This window comes from Fringilla coelebs, assembly GCF_963513975.1.
Source record: "Fringilla coelebs genome assembly, chromosome: 9".
NCBI lineage: Eukaryota > Metazoa > Chordata > Aves > Passeriformes > Fringillidae > Fringilla > Fringilla coelebs.
Window position 1 is genome coordinate 24,320,079 of NC_140067.1, and position 22,936 is coordinate 24,343,014.

At 45.1% G+C, this 22,936-nt stretch overlaps 1 protein-coding gene across 1 annotated transcript in view; it reads right to left on the reverse strand.

Moving 5' to 3' along the window:
* NIBAN1 (niban apoptosis regulator 1) overlaps positions 1 to 22,936 on the reverse strand; it is a gene marked incomplete at its 5' end in the record, with an annotated part of 52,283 nt that overhangs the window by 17,904 nt on the left and 11,443 nt on the right. Inside the window, 4 exons of the mRNA XM_084211066.1 lie at positions 5,033 to 5,197; positions 6,545 to 6,659; positions 7,388 to 7,519; positions 8,593 to 8,723. Of these exons, the coding sequence (XP_084067192.1) occupies positions 5,033 to 5,197; positions 6,545 to 6,659; positions 7,388 to 7,519; positions 8,593 to 8,723 (543 nt within the window). The remainder of the gene's footprint in view (positions 1 to 5,032; positions 5,198 to 6,544; positions 6,660 to 7,387; positions 7,520 to 8,592; positions 8,724 to 22,936) is intronic.

The window sequence follows — 22,936 nt, forward strand, 5'->3', positions numbered from 1 at the left end:
CCCACCAAACCAACCCTGAGCAGGGTTAACTGTTTGCTTATCAGCACACAGCAGCCAGATAGAAGCTGTTCAAAGCAGCACCAGACAGGGCACAATCAACCTCCACTGGGAAGCCCAGTAGGTATGGGTTTCATAGTCTAAAAAATTAATGAACATTGAATAAACACACACAAAGGATCACAGTATCACTTATTTCTGACATTTTCCAAGTGCTTTCCAAGCCAGCTACTATATTCCTGGAGCAGGTGGGAATTTGGAGAAGAAATGGCTCTAGGGTGACTTTATTGTGGCCTTTCAATACCTACAGGGGCTCCAGGAGAGCTGGAGAGGGACTCTGGACAGGACACAGGGAATGGCTTCCCACTGCCAGAGGGCAGGGTTATCTGGGATGTTTGGAAGAAGTTCTTCCCTGGGAGGGTAGGAAGGCCCTGGCACAGGGTGCCCAGAGAAGCTGTGGCTGCCCCACCCCTGGCAGTGTCCAAGGCCAGGCTGCACAGGGCTGGGAGCACCCTGGGACAGTGGAAGGTGTCCCTGGCCATGGCAGGGGAGTCCTTCCCACCCAAACCATTCCATGATTCTGTGATCTCTCTGCTGCAGAACTTCAGAGGCAGAGCCTGAACACCACCTTACTCTGCACAAACAAGTCTTCACAGCTCCTAAAACAGGTTGGGGTGCTGGGCTCAGGGCAGTGGCTCCCCTGCACCACCCCACACTTGGTAGCGTGCAAGAAGATGATAATCAGCCTGAGGTGAGAGCGATAGGAAGAACATAATGGCAATTATGAATCTAGTACATTCATCATCTTGCTGTTTCAGAATGAATGTCACTCCTACAGACTGAAAATCCTCACCACAGTGTAGGAAACAAGGCTGGCAGGAAAGGCAAAAGCCATGCTGACTGAATGAACTCATGCTGTAGAGCAAAAACATCCTAGAAAGAGGAGAAATAGTCTTACTTCAAGCAAAATACCCTAAATTATACAGGAAAACCTCCAAATAATGTCCTAAAAGTTTTAGTGATTTTTTAACACCCCACAAGCCTCATCAAAGGTAATTCTAGTGAAATGGACTGGTGAAAGAACAGCCACAGTCTCAGCCACTCATGTGGATCACAGGTGGTCTCTTATCTTATTAACCAAAAAGGGGTTTAGTTAACCCAAGTACAGCAGCTGCTTGAGAGGAACCAAGACACAAGTCTTGGTAGATGAAGGGGTAAATATTATCTCCATTTGTACTTTTTCCCACCCCAAATTACCACACAAACTTTCCAAAAAGCCTCACTTTCATCCCAATGCACAAAGACATTTTTCTTTAATGTCATAAAAAGCAATTTCCTCTTCAGTTCTCCTTTAATTGTTCCCTCCACATCCATTGGAAACAGACAACAAGAAAATCCTTCCCTTCATCTCCCTCTCTGGGGAAGAAAGGCCACCCTGTTTGTGGCTTGAAATCTCAGAAACCCTTCCAAAGTGCTATCTGGACTCCTGACAGCTGCTCTGCTCTGTATATAGAGATATATAGACACATTCATCCCTCAGCTCAAGGATTTCATGTCAGCTTCTCAACCTTTATCAGTGCTCCCAGAATTATTCTGACTTCTGGTCCAAGAGTTGCTAAGTCCTATATAGGTACTATAGACATTAAGACAGGAAATTTAGAAATAACTATGAGGAAAACCTCTGTCAGATAAATTCAGATAAATTCTTGCCTAATGTATTTCTTTATTATACTTCTTTAATATATGTATTGCTCATAATAATTTCTGTTGTTGTTTCTGTTGAAATTGGAGATGACAGGATATGGTTTTGAAAGTCCCTCAGCTTCCTGTGTAAGGAGGGTGATTGTCAAGATGTGGATGTGAAATCAAACCAGACGAAAAAAGCTGAAATCACGAAGTGAAACTCTGTCTCCCAGAATGAGCTAGTTGTCATTTCCTTCCCATCATGCAGACTTCCCTCTATCCCAGCACCAAGTGGTCAGGGTTCCCCACTTCCAACAGCAAATACTGAATGAAACTCAAATAGGAAGCAAGAAGACCTAAAAAACCAAGTAATTTAAGAAACTTCAGTTTTTCAAGGCATGCAAACATAAAGGATTAAAACCTGGGGAATAGCTAATATTAGAGCCCTGTGAATATTTTGAGCCTTTCCCTCACTGTTGCCATTGTGGGACTCACAGAACATCCCCACTGGGGGCTAGGTGGCCATTTCAGCAGCAGATTCCCCCCAAATTTGAAGTGTGCACCTCTCAGCATTTCACTAAGGAAACAGGGAGCAAGATGGAACCAGGTAAGTCCAGGTTGTGGATCCAAGTGCATCATGGAGCTAAGGCAAACCAAAGAATCCCAAGCTGCCACCCCTATCTAACCTGGCAGGAGCAGCTTAGAAAATCAGAGGAAAATGCTAAACCCCTTCCTCCACACTCCACCTAAACTCAAATACAGCTTCTTTAAAAAGCTGAGGAGTGTTAAAAATCCTACAGTGCTGGAGGACTGACACTTGGGAAGCACAGGCTGCCCAGAAGCAGCAGAGAACAGCCAGCAGTGCCCACCAGGCTGTTGGGGTTCCTCTGCTGCTCGCTGGGTACTTGTCTTCTCACTGATTAGCCTTAATCACACCACCTCACAAATTAAAACCCAAAAAGCATTTGATCTTCATGTTCCATTGCTGCTGAAGGAGGTCATTGTCTCCTCAAACCACCAAGCCCTCATCAATGAGTATAAAGGGCAAAGACAAGAAGAAAGTCGAGATGGGAACGACACAACAACCCACACTCCAAACATCTGAATGCCATTTCCCAGTGGTGCTCACTAAATCCCAATGCTTTTGCTCTGCCCAGAAATCCCAGAAACACGGGCTGGGCTGGGTATTTATACCACAGGGGACAGGAAGCAGCTGAATGCCAGGGCGGCTCCCAGCGCTGATTCACTCCAGCTTTCCGTGTTTAACTCTGCTTCCTGGGAGAAAGAAAACACATTGTAGCCATGAACTCCTCCAAGTCCTTGGCTAAAGCCCAGTGCAATACATTCCTTTTCAGGAGTGGCAGATCACAGCAGGGACAGAAAGGCTACTTCTGATCAGACATGACATTTGTCTTTGTCCTTCCCTTGCCGAATCTGCCCTGCTAAATGGGAACTCGCCACTTTGGGAAGAGGTGGAGTGAGTATTGCCCTGGTCTGTGCTCCTTATCCCACTAAATTATATTTCATAATTAAACATGAAGGATTTTTCACAGTTCTTTTCTCTTTTCAACTATTTTTTAATAAAAGAGCACAGTCAAATTTTCTACCGCAATCCTTGCTACCCATTGTTTTGCTGCACGTAGCTGTAACTTTGTAAAATTGCTCAGACACCTATTTTGTCAGCAGAAGTGTTTGCAAAAACAACTTTAAGAAGTATTAATAAACTAATATTTTTCAGTGATGTGCAGATGAATAGGAATCAACATGAAGCCCTTGGAAAAAAAATTCTCTCCAAGGGCAGAGTTCAGGTTACTGAGGTGCTTGTCAGTGATCATTTTTCCACTTTCAGCACCCAGATCTCCAGGGGGTAACATAACTCCAAGAAATCCACACAAAAGGGGCTCCTGCTTCCTTGATAGCTGTTGAAACTAATTTCCTGGTTCAACAGTAGATCCTTATCCAGACTGTCTTTATCTGCTTCTCACCCCGTTGGGCAGAAGTAAGGATGAGCCTTGAGGCATTGTCTGTCAGATAAAACCAGGACCACAGGAAAAGCTGAGAGGGATAAAGCCTGGAACAGATGCATAAATGAGCAATAGCTAAGCCCTATGAAATATAATGAAGTGCAGACTCACAGGCTTTGGAGATGGAAAAGACCTCTTAGGTCATCCTAACCCAGCTTCTGCCAGTTCAGGATTGGCCCCTAGAGTGATGTGCTGAACTTTAAGAAAAAAACAGGCTGCCAAAAGCTTTGTCAAACCCATTACACTTGTTCCAGAAGAGAAATGAAAATCCTCAAACATCATGAACAGGTTTCAAGTCATGGAGTGCCAGGAAAACTTGATTGTGTCCTCATCTCCCTACCAAACCTCAGTGAGGAGCCAAGTCCAGAGTGTCAGGGCACTGTACACCACCTGGATAGCACCGGGAATGCAATTAGGGATTGTACAGCACCTGGACAGCATTGGGACCAGGAATGGGGTTAGGGTTAGGGTTGCTGAAGCCAAGCACCTTTCATGAGTGACTTGCATTTCCCCACAGCTGGGTGGGCGGGTGACACTGTCCCAGGCTGAGCCCTTCCCACACTCACTGTGGTTGGAATGTCCCCCATGATCCCATCCCGCACTCACCGTGGTTGGAATGTCCCACATGATCCCTTCCCACACTCACCGTGGTTGGAATGTCCCCCATGATCCCATCCCGCACTCACCGTGGTTGGAATGTCCCACATGATCCCATCCCTCACTCACCGTGGTTGGAATGCCGCACGCAGTCCCATTCCTCACTCACCGTGGTTGGAATGTCCCACACAGTCCCATCCCTCACTCACCGTGGTTGGAATGCCGCACGCAGTCCCATTCCTCACTCACCGTGGTTGGAATGTCCCACACAATCCCATTCCTCACTCACCGTGGTTGGAATGTCCCCCATGATCCCATCCCTCACTCACCGTGGTTGGACTGTCCCCCACGTTCCCATCCCGCACTCACCGTGGTTGGAATGTCCCCCATGTTCCCTTCCCGCACTCACCGTGGTTGGACTGTCCCCCATGATCCCATCCCTCACTCACCGTGGTTGGAATGTCCCCCCTGCAATCCCATCCCTCACTCACCGTGGTTGGAATGTCCCCCATGATCCCATCCCTCACTCACCATGGTTGGAATGTCCCACACGGTCCCATTCCTCACTCACTGTGGTTGGAATGTCCCCCATGATCCCATCCCTCACTCACCATGGTTGGAATGTCCCACACGGTCCCATTCCTCACTCACTGTGGTTGGAATGTCCCCCATGATCCCATCCCGCACTCACCATGGTTGGAGTGTCCCCCGCAGTCCCTTCCCTCACTCACCGTGGTTGGAATGCCGCACGCAGTCCCCCAGCACGGCGCTGAAGCGCCGCTGTGCCCCCGGCTCTGGGAAGCAGTAGTAGCTGTGCCGGCAGAAGGGCTGCCACAGGTACACCGGGAACTCCTTCGGGAGCGGCACGAAGGCTGCGGCCGCCTCCTCACTCGAGCCTGCACAAAAACACCTCTGGTTGGGAGCTGCACATTTCCCGGGGGCTGGCTCTGTGCCAAACCTTTCCAGCAGGTTAATCTCCTTCCCAGTCCAGGAGATTGGGCACAGAGAACAGGGGGACACAGCGGGGATGGGCACCCTCAGCTGGCATCAAACACCTCTCTGTGTCACACCCCAGCAACTTAATGGCCACTTGCTTTGCCTTCAAGGTGGCAAAAATCTAGTTTTGGTAAAATTTCAAAGAAGACATTTTCTCATAGAAACAAGCTGCATTAAGTAAACTGTGTTGGAACAGCAGTGCTATCCCTGGCTCCAGGACTTCCACACACAACTGCCCTTAAAAACTGTCACTTCAAACTGCCCTTAAAAACTGTCACTTCAAGCTCTTGCAGGTGATGTCAAGAAAGCACCAAGTACCTCCAGCTCCCACCTGCCCCAGGTCCCTGCACACAGGGGATGCTGGAGAGCTCGTTTAGGGATGACCAAACCCAGTCTGGAGTCACTGACATGCACTGAGAGCCCAGACATGTGAGGTTCACTTTGGAGGGTCTTCAGCACCACACAGATGGAGAGTAGTGCCATAAGGATGAAGTGATGATGTTTTGGAAGGGAGAGCCATGGGAACTTCATGAACACCCTTGGGGTGTTCCACATCACTCAACCCCACCTGCTGCAGAGCGGTGGTGACACACACAGGACACCTCCAAGCCCCTCTGACCACCCTGTGCTTGGGAAAGGGTGTGAGAGGGCACCTAACTTTTAAATCCTAGGGATTTAAAGGACTCAAAAAATAAATCCTTGTTTGCAAGTTGCCCTTATCCCTTTTGTTATGTGGCATCCCATTCTCCAAATCTGAGTCTGCAATGTGAGACCTGCTTCCGTAAAGCCTGAATTTTCTCCATTTTGGTGGAGTGGGAGCAGGCAGGACCACAGCAGTTCCTGACCCAGAAACAACAAACTCAGAAGCAGCCACCTTCCTGCCCTCTCTGTGGGACTTATTATCAGCTGTGAGTCAACACAGACAGCTGGCATCCAAAAATGGAAACAAATAAACCAGGAATATTAACAAAGCCCGGGAACAATGGTGCTGTGGTTCCTGCCCTGCTTCTGCACAGCTTCCAGCAGCTTTGGGCCGGTGTGCTGGGAAGAAAGGGAGCCAGCATCTCTCTGAATGTTGGCTTACAGCATCTGCTTTGTTTGTCCATTCTGGAGCTGTGCTTGAACTTGGGAAAAGGGCTGTGGGCATCTTCTGCTACCCCATTTAAAACTGGAGCCCGAAAGCCTTCCCAGGGCAGAGTAAGGAACAGAGCCTGGGCTTTGGCAGTTCAGCTTTGGACAGGACTTACCAACAGGGTCTGGAAAATGTTTATCAGAAAGCAAATTGTAATCTTCTTCTGAAGTCAGGACTTTGCCTCCTGCAGGAAGAACGTGATACTTAGGGCTAGCTCCCTTCTGGTAGGCCTGGAAAATCAACAGAGAGGAAGTATTGTCAAACAGAGATTTAAGGAGAGAAAAAAAATAAAATACACAATTCACTGACAAAGCCAGGAGCTGACTTCATGATCCTTGTGGGTCCCTTCCAACTAAGGATATTTCATGATTGTAATGCATGGGAATATTGCACAAAGGGAGAATCTTTTTGTCAGGCTGAATTTTGGAAATGCTCCCTAGGCATGTCAAATCTAAAACAAATCTAATCTCTCAGCACTTATCTGCTGTGGTGAGGAGTCAGGGATGGAAGGGAGGGAAAAAGGATGGGATTTTCTCCTGAGCCCAGTTTGTTGGATTTGTCAGCCAGGACTAGCTTGTCTATGGCAGCTTCCACTGTAGCCAGCCTGGAGCCACCCAAACCTGACTACTTCAGATCAACTGCAGGAGCACAGGGATGTATTACAGGGATGTAGAGGTGAGAAGTGCTCTGGGACAGGCACAGGAAGGTTCAAGGGCTGTTAAAAGGATTTGTTAGCTCTTGCTGACGTATCTGGCCAAAGAATGTCCCATTTGTTTGTTCTGGCCACATAACTGGCCGAGGCAGGGCACTTGACTGTACCCTCAGCCATCCCAGTGGAACCACCCTAACAAGGACAAGGTTTCACCTCCTACTGCTGAAGGCAAGGCAGCAGCAGCAAATCCACTCACTTTTGGTTTATTTGGGAATGTACAAGCAGATCCATGGAAGCAGCACTCACCTCTTTGGTCTCAAAGCAATCCACAGTGTAGTCATTTTTGATCACGACGTATCTGTCCTTCCACTTCTTCAGGTCCTCAGCAAAGTGCAGCAGCTCTGCTTCATACAGGACTGTCCCGGCTTCCCCTGCAGGCTACAGGGACAATTGGTGACATTTGAGACTCCTCTGCACCACTGACCATCTTGAAGCTTTTATTTCTACATTTCCATAATGCTGCTCTGAGGGCTTTTGAGCCTTCAAATGCAATTTGGAGTCATAAACATCTTTGATTTCAGAAGGTTCTACAAGCACAAGCAAATTCTTGCAGCCAAGGTGAGGAGGCAGCAGAAGAACTCTGCCTTCCAAAACACTGCCAGATTTCTGAGACAGAGATTTATTCACCTTTCCCCTGACAAGCTGAATGAAAGATCAGAGAATCCTACAGTGGTTTGGGTTGGAAGGGACCTTAAAGATTATTTAGTTCCAACCCCTGCAGGATGACCAGGAATTCACCACCTCCCATTTTCCACTACATAATATAAATATTTCATTGATATGAAAAGCAGGGTTTTGTTATAATATAGAAAATTGTTTCCCATTTCTTTGTAAGGCTTTTGCATCTGCACTGTAGTAACTGATGTGCATCTTTCTGAAAGGCACCAATCTTCTGTCATCCCACCTCACTGCTTTACTTATTTCAAGAGCTTTGGAAATCCATCATTTCCAGTATGTTCAGAACATTTAAATTTTTATCTTCTTAATCTTGAAGGTTGGTTTTCTGCATTTTCCTCTAATAAAGAGACTTTTGTCTCTCTTTTTGTCCCCCTCTAATAAAAACCAGCTTTCCATGGTTCACTCCACAGAGGGAATTATAGCCATCTTCTTTAAGGAACCCTGAGCCACAGATGACAGGATTAATTACATTTCCTACATAATCTCTTCCCTGGAAGTATGATATCTGTCCCTAGATTTTGCAGAACCTTGCAACCAGCAAGAAGGAACCAGTTCTGTCCAAATGCCCAACTCCTTGTACCAGAAACTCCCATCACGGTTCTCCTCGTGCCATGATAAACAACTAAACGAGACCAAAATAAAGACGGATTTTCAAAAATTAAACTTCAAACCTGCACCCAGACTGCAACTTTTCCATCCCAAACCAAAATGACCCAAACCCAACATCTGCACACGCGTTTGGGTCACAGACAGGAAGATGAGTGTCCTCCTACCCTGGTTTTCAGGAAGCGGGACTGGGAGTGGCGGTGCTGCTCCAGCTCCTCCTGCACGTGCCTGCAGAAAGCCACGGCGTACTGGCGGCGGTAGTGGGGGCTGAAGTTCTTGATGGTGGCCTCTGTCTTCCCTGAGGTGGGACAGAGATTTAAAAGTATTTAATATACTTATATATACTATATACACTTAATGGCTTCACAGCCTGTAACACAGAACCGAGGCAGTTCTCACCAGGGACCCGAATTATTCTCTTTGGAGAAAAGGCAGCTCCAGGGTCACCCCATAGTGACCTTCCAGCACCTGAAGGGAGCCCACAGGAAAGATGGAGAGAGACTCTGGACAAGGGATGGTGTGATAGGACACAGGGAATGGCTTCCCACTGACAGTAGGTTTAGATTGGATATTGGGAAGGAATTGTTCCCTGTGAGGGTGGGCAGGCCCTGGCACAGGGTGCCCAGAGAAGCTGTGGCTGTCCCTGGATCCCTGGAAGTGTCCAAGGCCAGGCTGGACAGGGCTTGGAGCAACCCGGGCTAGTGGAAGGTGTCCCTGCCCAGAGCAGGGAGTGGAACTGGATGGGCTTTAAGGTCCATCTAACCCAAACCATTCCATGTTTCCATGAGAAGACCTCCTGAGTGTACCAAGGGCCCTGATCTTGCTGCACAGATCAGGAAACCCTTGGAGATGCATTCAGAGGGAATTTGTCCAGGAAAATATTGGGTTTGGGACTTCGTTTTTTCTCCTAAGATCAAGCAAAGAATTCCCCAAATCCATTTCTCTAAGGAAAGATGCTCTCTGCCTCTCCTTGGGGCTGCCCCAGAGCCAGGGATGGCCAAGGGGTAGAAGGGTTTTCAAAGACAACCAGTGATACTAGCTAATGTTCAGCCATAGGAGCCAATTTTATCGCTTACTGAGATTTGACAGATGACTCAAAGCTCTACAAAATATTTTTCTAGGCTTGGGCACTACAGTCTCATCTTTGTTTTAATGTAAACATATCCTCAGTCATGCTGCAATAAACACTAATCTGGTATTGTCTCGCTGTGATCAAGATCTCATGGGTAACAGCAACAGCAATAAACACACTGAGGTCTCACTTCTGAGAATCTTAAAACAATTTACAAGCAATTAACTCATTAACCCTACCACAGAAGTAATGGTGCTTTGCAGACAGGGAAGTGAAGCTAAAATTAAAGGCATGTGCATATATGTGACTGAAAGAGTTTGTAGCAATGCAAGAACCAGAACCTGGCCTATGATCTAGAGAGCATCCCAAACATCCTGGATACTGGAGAGATCCCTTTCTTCTTGGTATTAGGGAGCTCCATTGCCAAAGGGCATTTCTGAGCATACAACAGAGAATTGCAATTTTGCATCTCGAGCAGCATTGATGCCTTCAAAATTTCATTTTGTTCTGCTCAGTGAGGAAAAACATAATATTTTCTTTATGAGAAAAAAACCGGTAATTCTCAAACTAAGACTTATTAATGCCTTTAGGTGGACTCCTAGACCAGGACTGGCACACAGTATTCCTGAAATGGAATTCATGGAAGTGTTCAGCCCCACTGCTGCCCCATTCCAATCCCACACCAGCACTGGGAGACAGACCTGACGCCCTGGAGCCCTCTCCAGGCACATGGAGGAGCCGGCTCAGCACTGGCACAGCCATCCCACTGAGCTGGAGGGATGTCAGAAGCAGAGTCAATTCACCACTCATGGAAAGCTTTCACAGAGTTGTTGTGGGACAGCGCCCGGTGACAATCTGGACTCCATATCTTCAGCTTTGAGATGGATTTTTAGAGTCATACTGATTATAGGATGGGCTTGGGTATAATAGCAGGATATGGTGCTGCTAAAGCAGAATATCCCAGCCCTGTAGAAACTAGCCTGCTTTGGGCAGAGGCATAGACTTATTCTCCAAATAAGGACAAAGTTTCCCAAAACCTTCTTTGCAGCATTTTTTTTCCTCCTGGTCCCAGCCAGCAGTAGGATGTTGTTGGCCCCAGCCCCGGCAGAGTTTCCTGCTCAGGGATTGCCCCTGTTTTGCACTGTGGCTTTTTCTTTTCCAGCTCGCATCATCCTCTCAATTTGTTAGAGAGGGCTCTGGGACACTGCACCTCACTTGGCTACTGCCTGCATCCTGCAGTAAAACTTTGTAGAGGAAGTGGGACAAAGAATAAAATTCTGGTGTTGGGAAAAAAGTTGCAACAATCACAGGAAATACCTGTAATTTTGGCAAAGTCTCTCAATTAAGGCTAAATGCCCTCAGAAGTGTCATTCTTCACTGTCAGTACTGCTTAGATCAGCTTAAAGCACAATGAAGAGAAAGAAACTCTGCAGTTCACAACATACACGTCAGAAATAGGGCATTGATGATGTAATTTTTATGTGCAGACTATATTTATGACAAACCAAAACAAGAATCAAGAGGCAAATGTTTCTGGTTGTTTCTTCCAGTCTTCACACTACTTGTCACAAAGGAGCTCTGCATTAAAAATACTCCTCCCTCTTAAAATTAGAAGAAAAGTTTATTTAAAGAGATTGTGAGTGGCACCATAAGAGGACCTGGCCTTGCAGGGCTCAGCTGAACAGGAATTTCAGTGCTACCTGAAGGTGGGAAGAGAAGCAGACAGACCCTTGATCCATTGTTCCTCAATGGATATTTAAACTCTTTTGGTTTACAGAAAATAAAAATACGCTTTCTGAAAATAAACATGATGGAAACAGTCCTGAGTAACAGAAACTCTTCCCATGAAATTATAACATGGGGCAACGGGAGATAAAATACTCCAGGGCAGTTGAAAAATGAGTTCCCCTAATTCTTTTCCAAATTTAGTGCGGCTGGCTTCGTCAGAGCTGTTTATATGGAGCACAGCCAATGCTCCCACTTGGCTGGTCTGGCAGTGGCACAGCTCCAGCCCATATAAATGGGACTTGAAGCCCAGCAGCTGGGATGTTTATCCTGGGAGAATGAGGAGTCTGATCAGCTCCAGGAGGAGCCTGCATGCAACCTCCTGCTCCTGTGCTGGGCCAGGAGTTGGACTCAATGATTGATCCCTGTGGGTTCCTTCCAACTTGGGATATTCTGTGATTCCACAAACCAAAATTACCAACAGGAAAAGACAACTGTGATGGAGGTGGAAGGATGTCCATCAAATTAACATGGCAAATGTCTGTTCCTCCTTTACTGAGAGTTTAGATCCTACTCCAGAGTAAACTTTGCTAATACTTCACAATGCACCTCCTGCTCTGGAGAACTGCCCCTGCACATGACCACAAAACTTTAGCATGAGTTATGATGCCTCTTTTAAGAATTAAAACAAATGCTGCCACACTGAGAAACAAGAACCATCTACCTATTGCTCCCCTGGAAATCAGTAATCACCCCCAGATCTTTTTCCATGCTTTTCCCCTGCCTTTGACCTTCTTAATTGTGTCACCCACACTGGACACTTGTATGTAACTCCAAATCATTGGGCCCACAGAATGGCCTCAAATACCCAATTTTATAGTGGTAGTTTCACTGCTTTTATTGAAATAACTGACATTCAGCTTTTTCAAACAAGGGCACTCTTCAGCAAGTTCTCCCAGGAATGAATTCCTGCTGGTCTGGCTCCCAGCACAGCCTATCCAGCTCCCCCTGCCACATCTCCCTGCTCTCAACAACGTTGCCACGTGGCCAGTCCAGGTGCAGCTCAGGAAAACTCAGGAAAAAAGGTCAGAAAACAATCACTTCTTGGCTGTCATACAAGAGAGTGACTGCTCACACTCCCAGAACTTCAGCCATTTGGAAGTTAAGAATGGAAAGAGGGAAGGACTTGCCATAAAAGCTATTTCACTTAAATATTGGTGTTTGGCAGTAAGATGACCCTTCCAAGAGTAGGAAAACATTCACAATCCTTCCCTCTCACAACACAATTGCCTGCACTCAGCACCTTTTGGAAAGGGTTTTCCAAATATACCACGACCAGTGATATGAATCTCTTTGAAGGTCTGGGGGCTGATGTATGTTCTTACACCACATAAGTCCCAGGGGACATAAATGTAAAGGAAGTAGATTATTTGCCAAATTAAAACAAATCCTGGACAAAATAAAACCTAAAAGAAATAGGCACTGTGTGTGCCTCATGTCAGCACACCCAGCACTTCAAACAAGTAAAGCAGTGAGACAGAACAGGAACAAATCACTTTGTCTTATTTCCTCCACCAGGCCATGAGCAAAGCTGTCAGAAAACAATCTAAAATGTTCAGCTGATCGTACCCACACAGTGCTCCCCAAGCCAGGATGGAACCCACAACTGGGGGCAAACTTTTAAATTATAAGCTAGAAACCAGTTAATCTACATGAACTGTATGCCTTAATGCAAACTGAGCTTTAAAATTACTACTGTCCGTCCATCCATCCATCCATCCATTTTTCTGTCCATAAACACAGTCTTATTCTCACAGCCCATCATGGCAGCAGCAAAATGAGTTAACAAAATAATTCCAGTGTTCAGCTCCTGCGCCAACTTCATCCCAAGTCCAAGAAAAGCACAACTCTGATTGAGGTAAATGTCTGAAATTGCAGATGCTCTACATGAGCCCTGAAAGCTGGATGTCATACTGGCACCTCTGAAATGGGCTGGATGCTCAACAGGAAGAGAGGGAAGCAGAAACTCACCACAAAAACTGCTTTTCCTCGGATCACCCCTTCACTGCAACCATCATTATCAGTTGCTAAATGCATCTGGTAGCCAGAAATCCTGTGGAAGTGATTCTGTTTGGCACATCCTGACAGTGCCCACCACCTTCCAGTGCCCTGGGGTATAGAACAGTGTAGTGGGATTGACAAGTGATTCCCTCTTTCCTACAGTCTCCTTCCTTGTGCAGTGCTTACAATAGCACCCAAGAAGTCTTTAAGTTCAAGTGCTCCCAGACTTCATACAGGAAGGCAATGTAAACTACTCTCACTGCTGTTGAAAGCAGAACTCATTTTGATCTTTATTTGTAGAAATAGTATTTCAATTAATCTGAGTCATGACTTAATACCTATTATGACAAAAAGGGAAGGCAGACACAAAGGTTCTGATTTGGCTGGATCACCTCTCAGGTTTGTTTGCACTCAGCCAAACCCAGCAGCTCTGGTTGGTGGAGCCACCCCTCTTTCCCATGCAGGAACATGTGGTTTGTACCTGGTAAAATACTGAAACCAATTATTTATCCCAGCCTTGGTTTATATTAATGGAGACTGCTCTCAATAAAACCTTACAATTCTGTGACTCCAGTGGTGTGCACACACCCTCAAATCACCTGTTTGCCATGCTGGCAAAATCCCTGTTAGTCACCCAAAACTCAGTGCAGAGGAGTGGTAACACCCATCACACCTCAGATCAGCCTCTCCTCACGTCTCAGCATATAGCAGTCCTCAGGTGCTTAGTCCATCTTCTCTATAGGAAAAAACTGATGCTGTCTGGTGAAAAAATCAGATTTTTTCACAAGTTTGGCAGCTGAGACTGTGGGTGTGATATTTGTGCTCCATCAGAAGTGAAGGTTTTGTTTCACAGCAAGCTAAACAATCACCTTTGTAAATTCATCTAGATATGATACCTGGCAAAAGAGGTGCCAAAAGTAACAGGCTCCATTCCAACCTTGCAGATCTCCCTTTCTACAATCTGACCCTCATACCTTGCTCTTCCTCAAGTGCTCTGCTACACAAGGCTGAATTTTGTACTGAGATGGACAATTATCCCATAGATTTCCAAAGGTTTCCATACTTCTGTTGTTCCCAGGAAGCTTCAGGAGCATCTCACATTCAGAGGGAGCAGATTGAGCTGAGGGAGACCTCATGTACTCTATAAAAAATGCTTGTTTTGTGAAGAGAAGCTTGTGATCTCACTATGGAGCTTGCTGGTTTAAGTTAATTCTGAATGATGAACGATTATTGAAAATGAAGAACAAACAGCAGAGCACAGATCCTGCACAAACACAGGGTGGCTCTTGGGTCCAACTCAGAGACTCATTCCTGCAGCTCATTCCCCTGCTCCCACTGCTCAATCCTTATTTATGGGAGAAGGAAGATTTCATAAATTGCCTTTGCACTTCTGTCCAGCTAAAAAATCCTAATAATCATGAATTACATAAAGGCCAGTGCTCGTGGTTGATCAGGCTGAAACAAGCCAAGGGTTTGATTAACACTGTGTCAGATAAGCTTATCTCAAAGGCTGCTAAAATCCACTCTTTGTTGGTAATGGGGTGAGAAACAGCAATGATCTGTCTAGAAACAATTACTCATGGTCAGATTCAACTAGAAGAAGGTCTGACAAGACTTTATTTTTAAGCTTCTTTCACAGCACCAGAAGGACTTGGGATTTAATAACCAAATGAACCCAATCTAATTCCTGGGGTGGGGGGGTCACATGAAATTAAACTATGATCTGTGATAAATAAATTTGGTGAAGGTCCATGGTTTTCAAGTTTTGGGGTTTTTTTTTTCAACTCCCTGAGCCACAATTTGAGCCACTCCTGGGAACACAGACACCAGGCATGTCTTGAGCAGCTTTCTCCAATCCAGATCTCAGCACCAGTTACACATCACTGGAGGTCACACAAAAATGTTTCTTGGGAACATTTAAACAGCATTCCAAAAATGTAAGCCAGTGCTGCATCACCCTTTAAATCAGGATGATGTATTCCCCCTTCCCTCCCTTTCGGGTGACAGTTACCTCACTGCCCAGCCATCCACAAGACAAAATGACAGAAAGACACAGAGACATAGATAACAGAAATAACCACCTTCATTACATTAGTTGAAGCTTTTTTCTGAATGTATATATTTATATTTACACAGACACACACACATGGAAATATTATTTCCATGCAATGCTTGGCATATGCTCATACAGATCTGGGAGCTATTTTAACTAATTTCTTTTTTCTTAATTACTTTGCCAAATTATACCACACTACATGGCTCTATCACAGAATTACTCCAGGGAGTACATGACATTGGCCAAAGCTATGAGAACACACATATCTTTCCATGAGGGGCTTCATTTATTCTGAGGTTTCCTTACCTGAGTCATAAATTCCCTTTGCTCCCTCACCATTCCAACTCCTGTCACCATCAGCCCAGATGGACTCCTCAGAGTACCATATTTCCTACCAAGTAATCCCTTTTTAAGCACTGTAGCAGAAGGCCATTATTCCATGGCAGGATTTTATTCCATTTCTCTTCAACACACAAACAGAGTAACAAAATGAGAATAATGGTAACACTGGAGCCTCTTTTCTTACCATTTCCCTCATCAGTTCTAGAGGCATTTGCTTCACTTTTGGCTCCTGTATACACTGAAAATGAGTAAATTTGCAAAGGAGCTTCGGCTAAGCCTATGTGCAAGAAGGGTAAAGCCAAGACTAATCTCTAAACTAAACAGAGGTCTCAAAGCAAGGACATTTACTTTAATGATCTCCCAACACAACCACGCCACTTGATTTTGCCACAGGAAATAATTTCAGCTCAGAGCCCCTTCTTGCCACTCTGAACCCCACACCAGCACCTGGGTGAATACACAGATTTTAACCCAAACAAGCACCATTCAGATCTCTGAAGCCCAAGGCCATACCCAGGTCACAGTTGTGCCAGCTGGGACCATTTTCCAGTTTCACCTGGTTTGCTCTGCTTGTGCCAACACCTCCTCACCTTGGTCTCTGCAGGGCAGCGACTGTGAAAGGGCATTTTGATGGGGACAAAGAGACAACTTCTTGTGAAAATCAATACTTGATTTTATTCCTCTTCCCCCTCTTTTAAAAAGGACAAAAATTTATACAAACATATATGTATGTATATAATATTAACCTACTTTATAATACATGAAGAGGAGTATGTAAAATGCAATTCACATTCCAAAGAATTTTTAATTTTTTTTACCTGACCTCCCACTTTACATTCAGCTTGAACAACAAAAATGGAAACATTTTTCCTTTGCAGTGCATATTTAGCCATTTATTCAGGCTCTCACTAGTTTCAGGTTATACTACTGGAATGTCACTGCAGGAAAATGTAACTTGTGAGAGCAAAACATTGGGCAGAGGATGGGAGAACTTACTGTATAAAACTTAGAAGTTCGAGTGAAGCTTGTAAAATCTGTTTAATGTGTCATATATTTTGTTGTTACAAAGCTTATAAAAGCTCTTTGATCTGTTATATATTTTGTTGTTACACAGCAGGGTCCCTTTCTGATGTCACATGTTTGTTGGCCATGCAGATGCTACAGCAGCAATTGCTCAAGGCTGACACAACCTACAAGAGAAAAATGTTCCATAGCACTACACTGTGGTCAATCCTTCAAAGCCTTAGCTAAGACAAACTAGACAAACTCTGCTTGCTGGTAGTCTGTTCTCATGTTCAGAAAAATAACATAATAGCTCTAAAAACGTTTGCTAAATCTTCAGAAATAAATTGATTTAAAAAGAGGACTGCATTTATTCCTTTGCAAGGAATACTGCCAGGCATTAAAAGGGTCTGTACTCATGCAATTGAAGGTCTCCCCTCTCACAAACAAGCCCTTCTCTACCTCTCCATGGATGGTAATGTCCCTCAGGAAATCCACACTGGTCACTTTTCACTCTGCAGGAGAGACAGGAGGAAGCACTGGCGCCTCATCCTGTGGGAAGGGTTTCTTCACACAACTGCTAAAAAGCATCAATTAAGGTAGAGTTTAGAAGACAAGTGTATAATTATTACATGAGTTGCTCACCCAACCCTGTGTAAGACAGTTTTTTCTGTGCTTATTACAGATGGGGAAGGGAAACTACAGCTCTGTGGTGCAACAGATCAGCTTTATAACTCAAATTAGTGCAGAAGCACTGGGAAGTGACACCAGAGCATCAGCCCCTGAACCAGGCTCCTTCAAGAAAGGGTGGCACAAAGAGAGCAAGATGCACTGAGGCTGCTGGAAAGGGAGACCTTGACCACATCTCCTCTCACTCCTCCCTCTTGGTCTGGTTCTCTCTCTCACACTTTGCTCTGACTCTCCCACAGCAGCTGTGGCTGCCCCAAAGTCCCACTTCAGGATAGGTCACAGCCTTTTGCTCTCTTCCAGCTGTGAAATGGGTGCAAAAGAAACAGAATTGGCTTCTTCCCTTGTGAAACCAATGAAACCACTCCAAAAGCTCCTTCTAAATCTGGCCCAGGGACAATTCAAGGGAAGAAGCAGAGAAAATGAGGCAAATGAAAACAAAATGAATAGGAAAGGACAAACAGAAGATGGGAGATGGCTCTCTGGCTGCCTGGGGCTTCTCAACACGGGGGACCTGCCAGTGGCCTCCTTTCCCCTGTTTTCTCCCATTCAAAGTTGAACAAGACCACAATCAAGATCACAGTATTTCCAAAGCACAGTAAACAAATAAAACAAAGTGATCTAAACATTCTGGGGTTTTTCTTTTGCAAAGCTAGAAGGACCCATTAAAAACTTCATTAATTGTTCCTTACTTGCAGAGTTCGTGCCTTTGATTCCTTCTAAATTAAAGGTGGGACCTTACTAATTAAAATACACCTTCTGCTCCCAAATCTAGAATAATTCCCGAAATTTTATGCTGAAAAGAGGTCAAGTAAAAATCCAAACACCCCTAACTTTCTGCAGCTGCAGCAGTGTCAAAGATGAAGGATTACTTTTATATTCCCCAGGTTTGCTGTTCCTGCAACCCACCAGTGCCAGCAACCCACATCACCAGAGGCAGAAATACTCCCAGGTGACAAGGGCACAGGTCAGGGGAATTTAAGGAAAAAGGGAAACCAAAGAACTGTGTTCAGAAAGAATTTGAAGTAAATGCCACAGAGGACACACACAAAGGAACACTCCTCTTACAGCCTCTCCTGTGCAAACGTGGGGGTTTAAGGTCTCTCGGTTCCGGCACACTGTTCAAAAGTATTTATTTTCTTTTTCAGGCTGCTATTTTTAACTGTAACTCAGAGAAAGGCCAGAGCCCCACAGAGTGTCTGACTGCAGCTCCCAGACAGGCTCAGTGTCACTTGCTGTGACAGGAAGGTGGTGACACACAGCTCTGTAGGTCCCAGTTGCCTTGTTTCCTCCACGGGGCTGGTTTCACCAAAGCCCCCTTTTATTCAGTGAAATCAGCTCAGAGGGGTTCCATCCAGCCACCTGGCATGCCAAGTGCTGTGCATTATTCTTCTTCCTCCTAGACCACTTTCAGATCTTCAAACACTCATCACTGGAGGACAATAGTCACCACTGGTGTTTGTTTTCTCCATTTCTAAGAGGACTTCCCAGGAAGAAGCTCCACTCAGCCACAGCCCCTCTCACTAAGCCTGTGCTTGAGGCTTCTTGGCTGCCCCAATGTTTCAATGCTCCTTCCTTCTTGGAAAAAAAAAAAAAGGGAGATAAGCTGCCTCATTTCCTCTCCATTTATCTTTCATGTTCAAAAGGGCTTGTGACAACATGACTTGAAAGGAAAAAACCAAATCCAAACCACCTTCTCCCTGTGCTGTGTTTGTACAGCGGGGCCACGTGAGGTCTGGGCTCAGAAAGGCAGCTGGGCAGGTTATTACTAAAAAAAGGAAATTTGTTCCTGAGCATTTATTGGGAGATGGTTGGTGAGAGCTCTCCTGCTGGCTCACAGTGACCCTGTGCCCCTGGAGGCCCTCATGTCCCTCCAGGTACAGACACACCAAACCCCCTGCCTGTGTGCCAGGACCTCTGGCTACACAGAACCAGCCAGAAGATGTTCAAGGCTTGGGTTTGTATCCATGGTGGCAATGCTTCAGCCAGTGCATTTAACAGTTTTCTCTCTCACACCTTTGTATGACTGGTTATGCAGCTCCAGTTTTGTAAGTCTCAGCTCTTCCATCAAAGGTCTCTATGAAGTTCTCCCCATCAATCCAATCTGAGCTCCTGCCACTGTGGATGCTGATATATTCCCTCTTTCTGGAGAAGAGCATGTTTCACTCGTCTGCATCAAAACTTAAATTCTTCATCTTTCTGTGTTTTGCAAAATGCTTTATTTATGGCACCAAGAAAAAAAAGCAGCCCTAAGAATGCAACATGCAAGAGCTGTGCCATAGGGGTTTTTTATTTGGCAAATTTATGCATATCAGATCACATTTTCACTTTGTGAATGCAGAAGTAATCACTAGTAATGTGACTTTAAACATATTTAGCCCCTGTCTAACAATGCTCATTCTGAGTCTCATCCAAACCTGAATTTCTCCAAAAGCTGCTTGCATTTCCTCACTGGAGCAACATCTCAAGCCATGTTTGCATTCTTCAAGGGTGCCTTAAAGGCAGCCTGTGGCTTTCTGAGAAACAAATGCAGGGAAAACCACATAAACCCATTTTCTATCTTCATTTGGGTTGATGGGACGTCACCAGCCTGATGAGGTGAGAGATGAGCCCTGAATTTCTATGAAATATTTTCTCACTGAACAGCACCCAGTGTGGCTTCAAAACACCCTGAAGAGCTCCCAAATCCACAACAACATTTCAGAGACTTCTCTACCCCTTATTACTACTCCCAAAGACCTTGACTATACAATCAATCATCCCTGCCAAGGAGATGCTGCTCCTGCAGCAGCAGAACTTTTTGCTACCCTGAGACACTGTTTCTCTGCTATTTGCCCTTTCAGGCATCTCTGAGCCAACCATTTCACCAACTGTTTCACCACAGCTTTTGCATAAACCCAGCAGCTTGACACAAACAGGCAGGCTCTTGATGAAGGAAAAAGCAGAGCAGTGAAAAGTGTAATAGAACAAGAATGAGCCAGGGATTCTGGAAAAGTGTATTCATAAAACCCACCAATAAGATTCATGGGGTTTTTGTAATTTCAAGTGAAAAAACACACAGGCAGTGTTGAATAAATGGATCTTATGTTCTCTGCTCTTCTCTGAGCTTTACTAGCAAAAGTGCACCAAACCTTCATAAACAAGTCAGTCAGGCTGAACCCTCTGGCTCCAAAGGTTTGGATTGAAATGGAAGCAGGACCTTTTCTTTGCCAGTCCCAGAAATGCTGAGGTCAGGACAACAAAACACAGATTTAACATCCTGGTTTCCAATTCTGTTCCCTCAGAGGGACATGTGCCTTAGCCAACAGCCACAAATCCATTGTTCAGGAGATGACAGTCTACTTACACCCCCTTCTGAACAAGAAATGAGGTCAGGTCCTTCTGTTGTAATTACTTCCCCTTTGGAAGCACCCCTGGCACTAAGAAGACACACACACTGAAAATTCAAAGGCATTTTTTTCAAAGTTCCTTTTGCTGCCACTGGTGTGAGGCAACTCCTCCTGTTTCCAGAACAGCTGGTACCAACCACCAGGTGCCAGGTGGGTGCTCAGCGCCTCTGAAAGCCAAGCTGAAGCTCTAAATGTCAGCTGGAGTTCTAAAAATTACAATTTTTGTTTGGGTGTATTAAAAATATCTGCTTAGTGTGCTTAAGAAGAACCTGCTGAGAGAAACAAAAAAGCATCAGGTCTTATCTCATTCAAGAATACCTAGTACAGAGCAACACCAACCAAGTCAGAGGAGATGATGCAGCCCTGGCTTCCAGACTGAGCAGATACCCTGACATGCTTTTTAACCTCCTAATCTCTGAGGGTTCCTCTGATTTGCAAAATAGCATGTCTTGAAATTGAAATAAAACACAGAAATGTAGTCAAGACACCCACCATACAGAAGTAAAACTTTCCTGAGGCAGCAAACATGATTTGTTTTTTCAAAAAGGTATTCAAAAGAAAATAGAAATCTCTTAAGTGCATTAGATCCACTTTTATTGCAAATCTGCTCTGGTAAACTAATTTTTTAAACATACACTCTTCTTTGCTTACCTACTGTATATAAATTGCATATATACTCATTAACATTATTCAGCCCAGAATAATTACACATCAGAGAGATGCCTAATAAGCTCATCTTTAAACTCTGCAGAACTAAGAAAAGATCCCAAGCATATTTTATGACTATAGGATGGCATCAGCTGACAGCTTTATGGCACAATCCATTTTATTGTGGTTGCAAACAAGAACCACACGAATGAATGTTATGGGCTTGTTTTGCATTATTCAGGTTGATAGGACTTCTGAAGGAAAGCAAAAGTGTGTTCTGGAATTGTGAGACTGTGAAGATAAAAGAAAATTAGTCACACACAATATGGTAAAGAAAATACACAAAATAAGCAAAACTGCATTTTACCAGCAGCGGGCACTTTGCTGGAAGATTCCATAAGGCTTTCTGAATCAAACAGCTGCTACAAGAAGTAGCAATGAATCAAAACACTTGGATTTACAACTAGAATTGACAAAGAAATATTTTCAGTTACCATAACCATATTGTTTTAGACTTACTTCAGACAAAAGCTATTTCAACAGGAAAACCTGTCTTAGCCAACAGCTGGAAAGCTCATAGCCTTTTTCTGGAAGGAAGGGGGACTGTTACTTTTTACAGATGTCTCCATCCTCATCATCCAAACAGAGTTAAATCTCCGAGCAGAGAGATGGGCCCCATCTGAAATGCAGCTCTCACATCCTCCCGAGGCTGTGCACACTCACACCCCTGGCAGGGATTCAGCCGAGGCACCAAACACAGAAAACTCAGCACTGTGCAGCTGTCACTCAAGGTCAGCCTGAGTTTTGGGGCAGCCCCTCAACAGCAGAACTCCAGACACTCAGCTCTCAGAGAGGCTGGGTTTTATTTAAAAGCAGCTCTTTTGCAGAGGGTAACAATCAAACCCAGCCAGTGCTTCCCTCCAGTGCTCAGCCCCAGCATCCTGTGAGATCCAGGTTTAGGAGCATCCCAAGGCAAGCATGAATTTGGTTTATGGCCACAAAAGTAACACCTGCCACAGCCAAGTGCAACTTTTCAGTTGACCACACTTCCTGCTGCCTGCACATTTAAGGCACGCCAAGAAAAAGGCGTGTAGCAAGAGATGAGTAACTAAGAAACCACAAGCTCAAAATGTTGCTCCCTAGTATTTTACACTCTTAGCAGCACAGTGGCGTGGGACGTTTGTTTACTCTGGTAACTGCTCTGTCTCCCAGTGTGGTATCAGCTTTAGTCATCCCCATTCTGCTCTGGGATGTGATGAGATGCTTCGTGGTTTTTCCCGTTGTAAGGGAAGTTGTTGCTCAGTTCAGATGGGGCCTTCCTCCTTCATTCACTCAGAACTCAGCTTCCTCCTTGAACAAACCCAGGGCTGCCTCAGTTTTTGATGTCACCACTACGTGGCCACATCTCCTAAGGGATCACCATGAACACACCAAGCCCAGGCTCCAAAGTCCCCCCAGAAGCTTCTTTTGTGGCAGCTCTCAGGTATGTGTCACACCAAGTACAGCCTCAATTTTGTTCTGGGCACTCC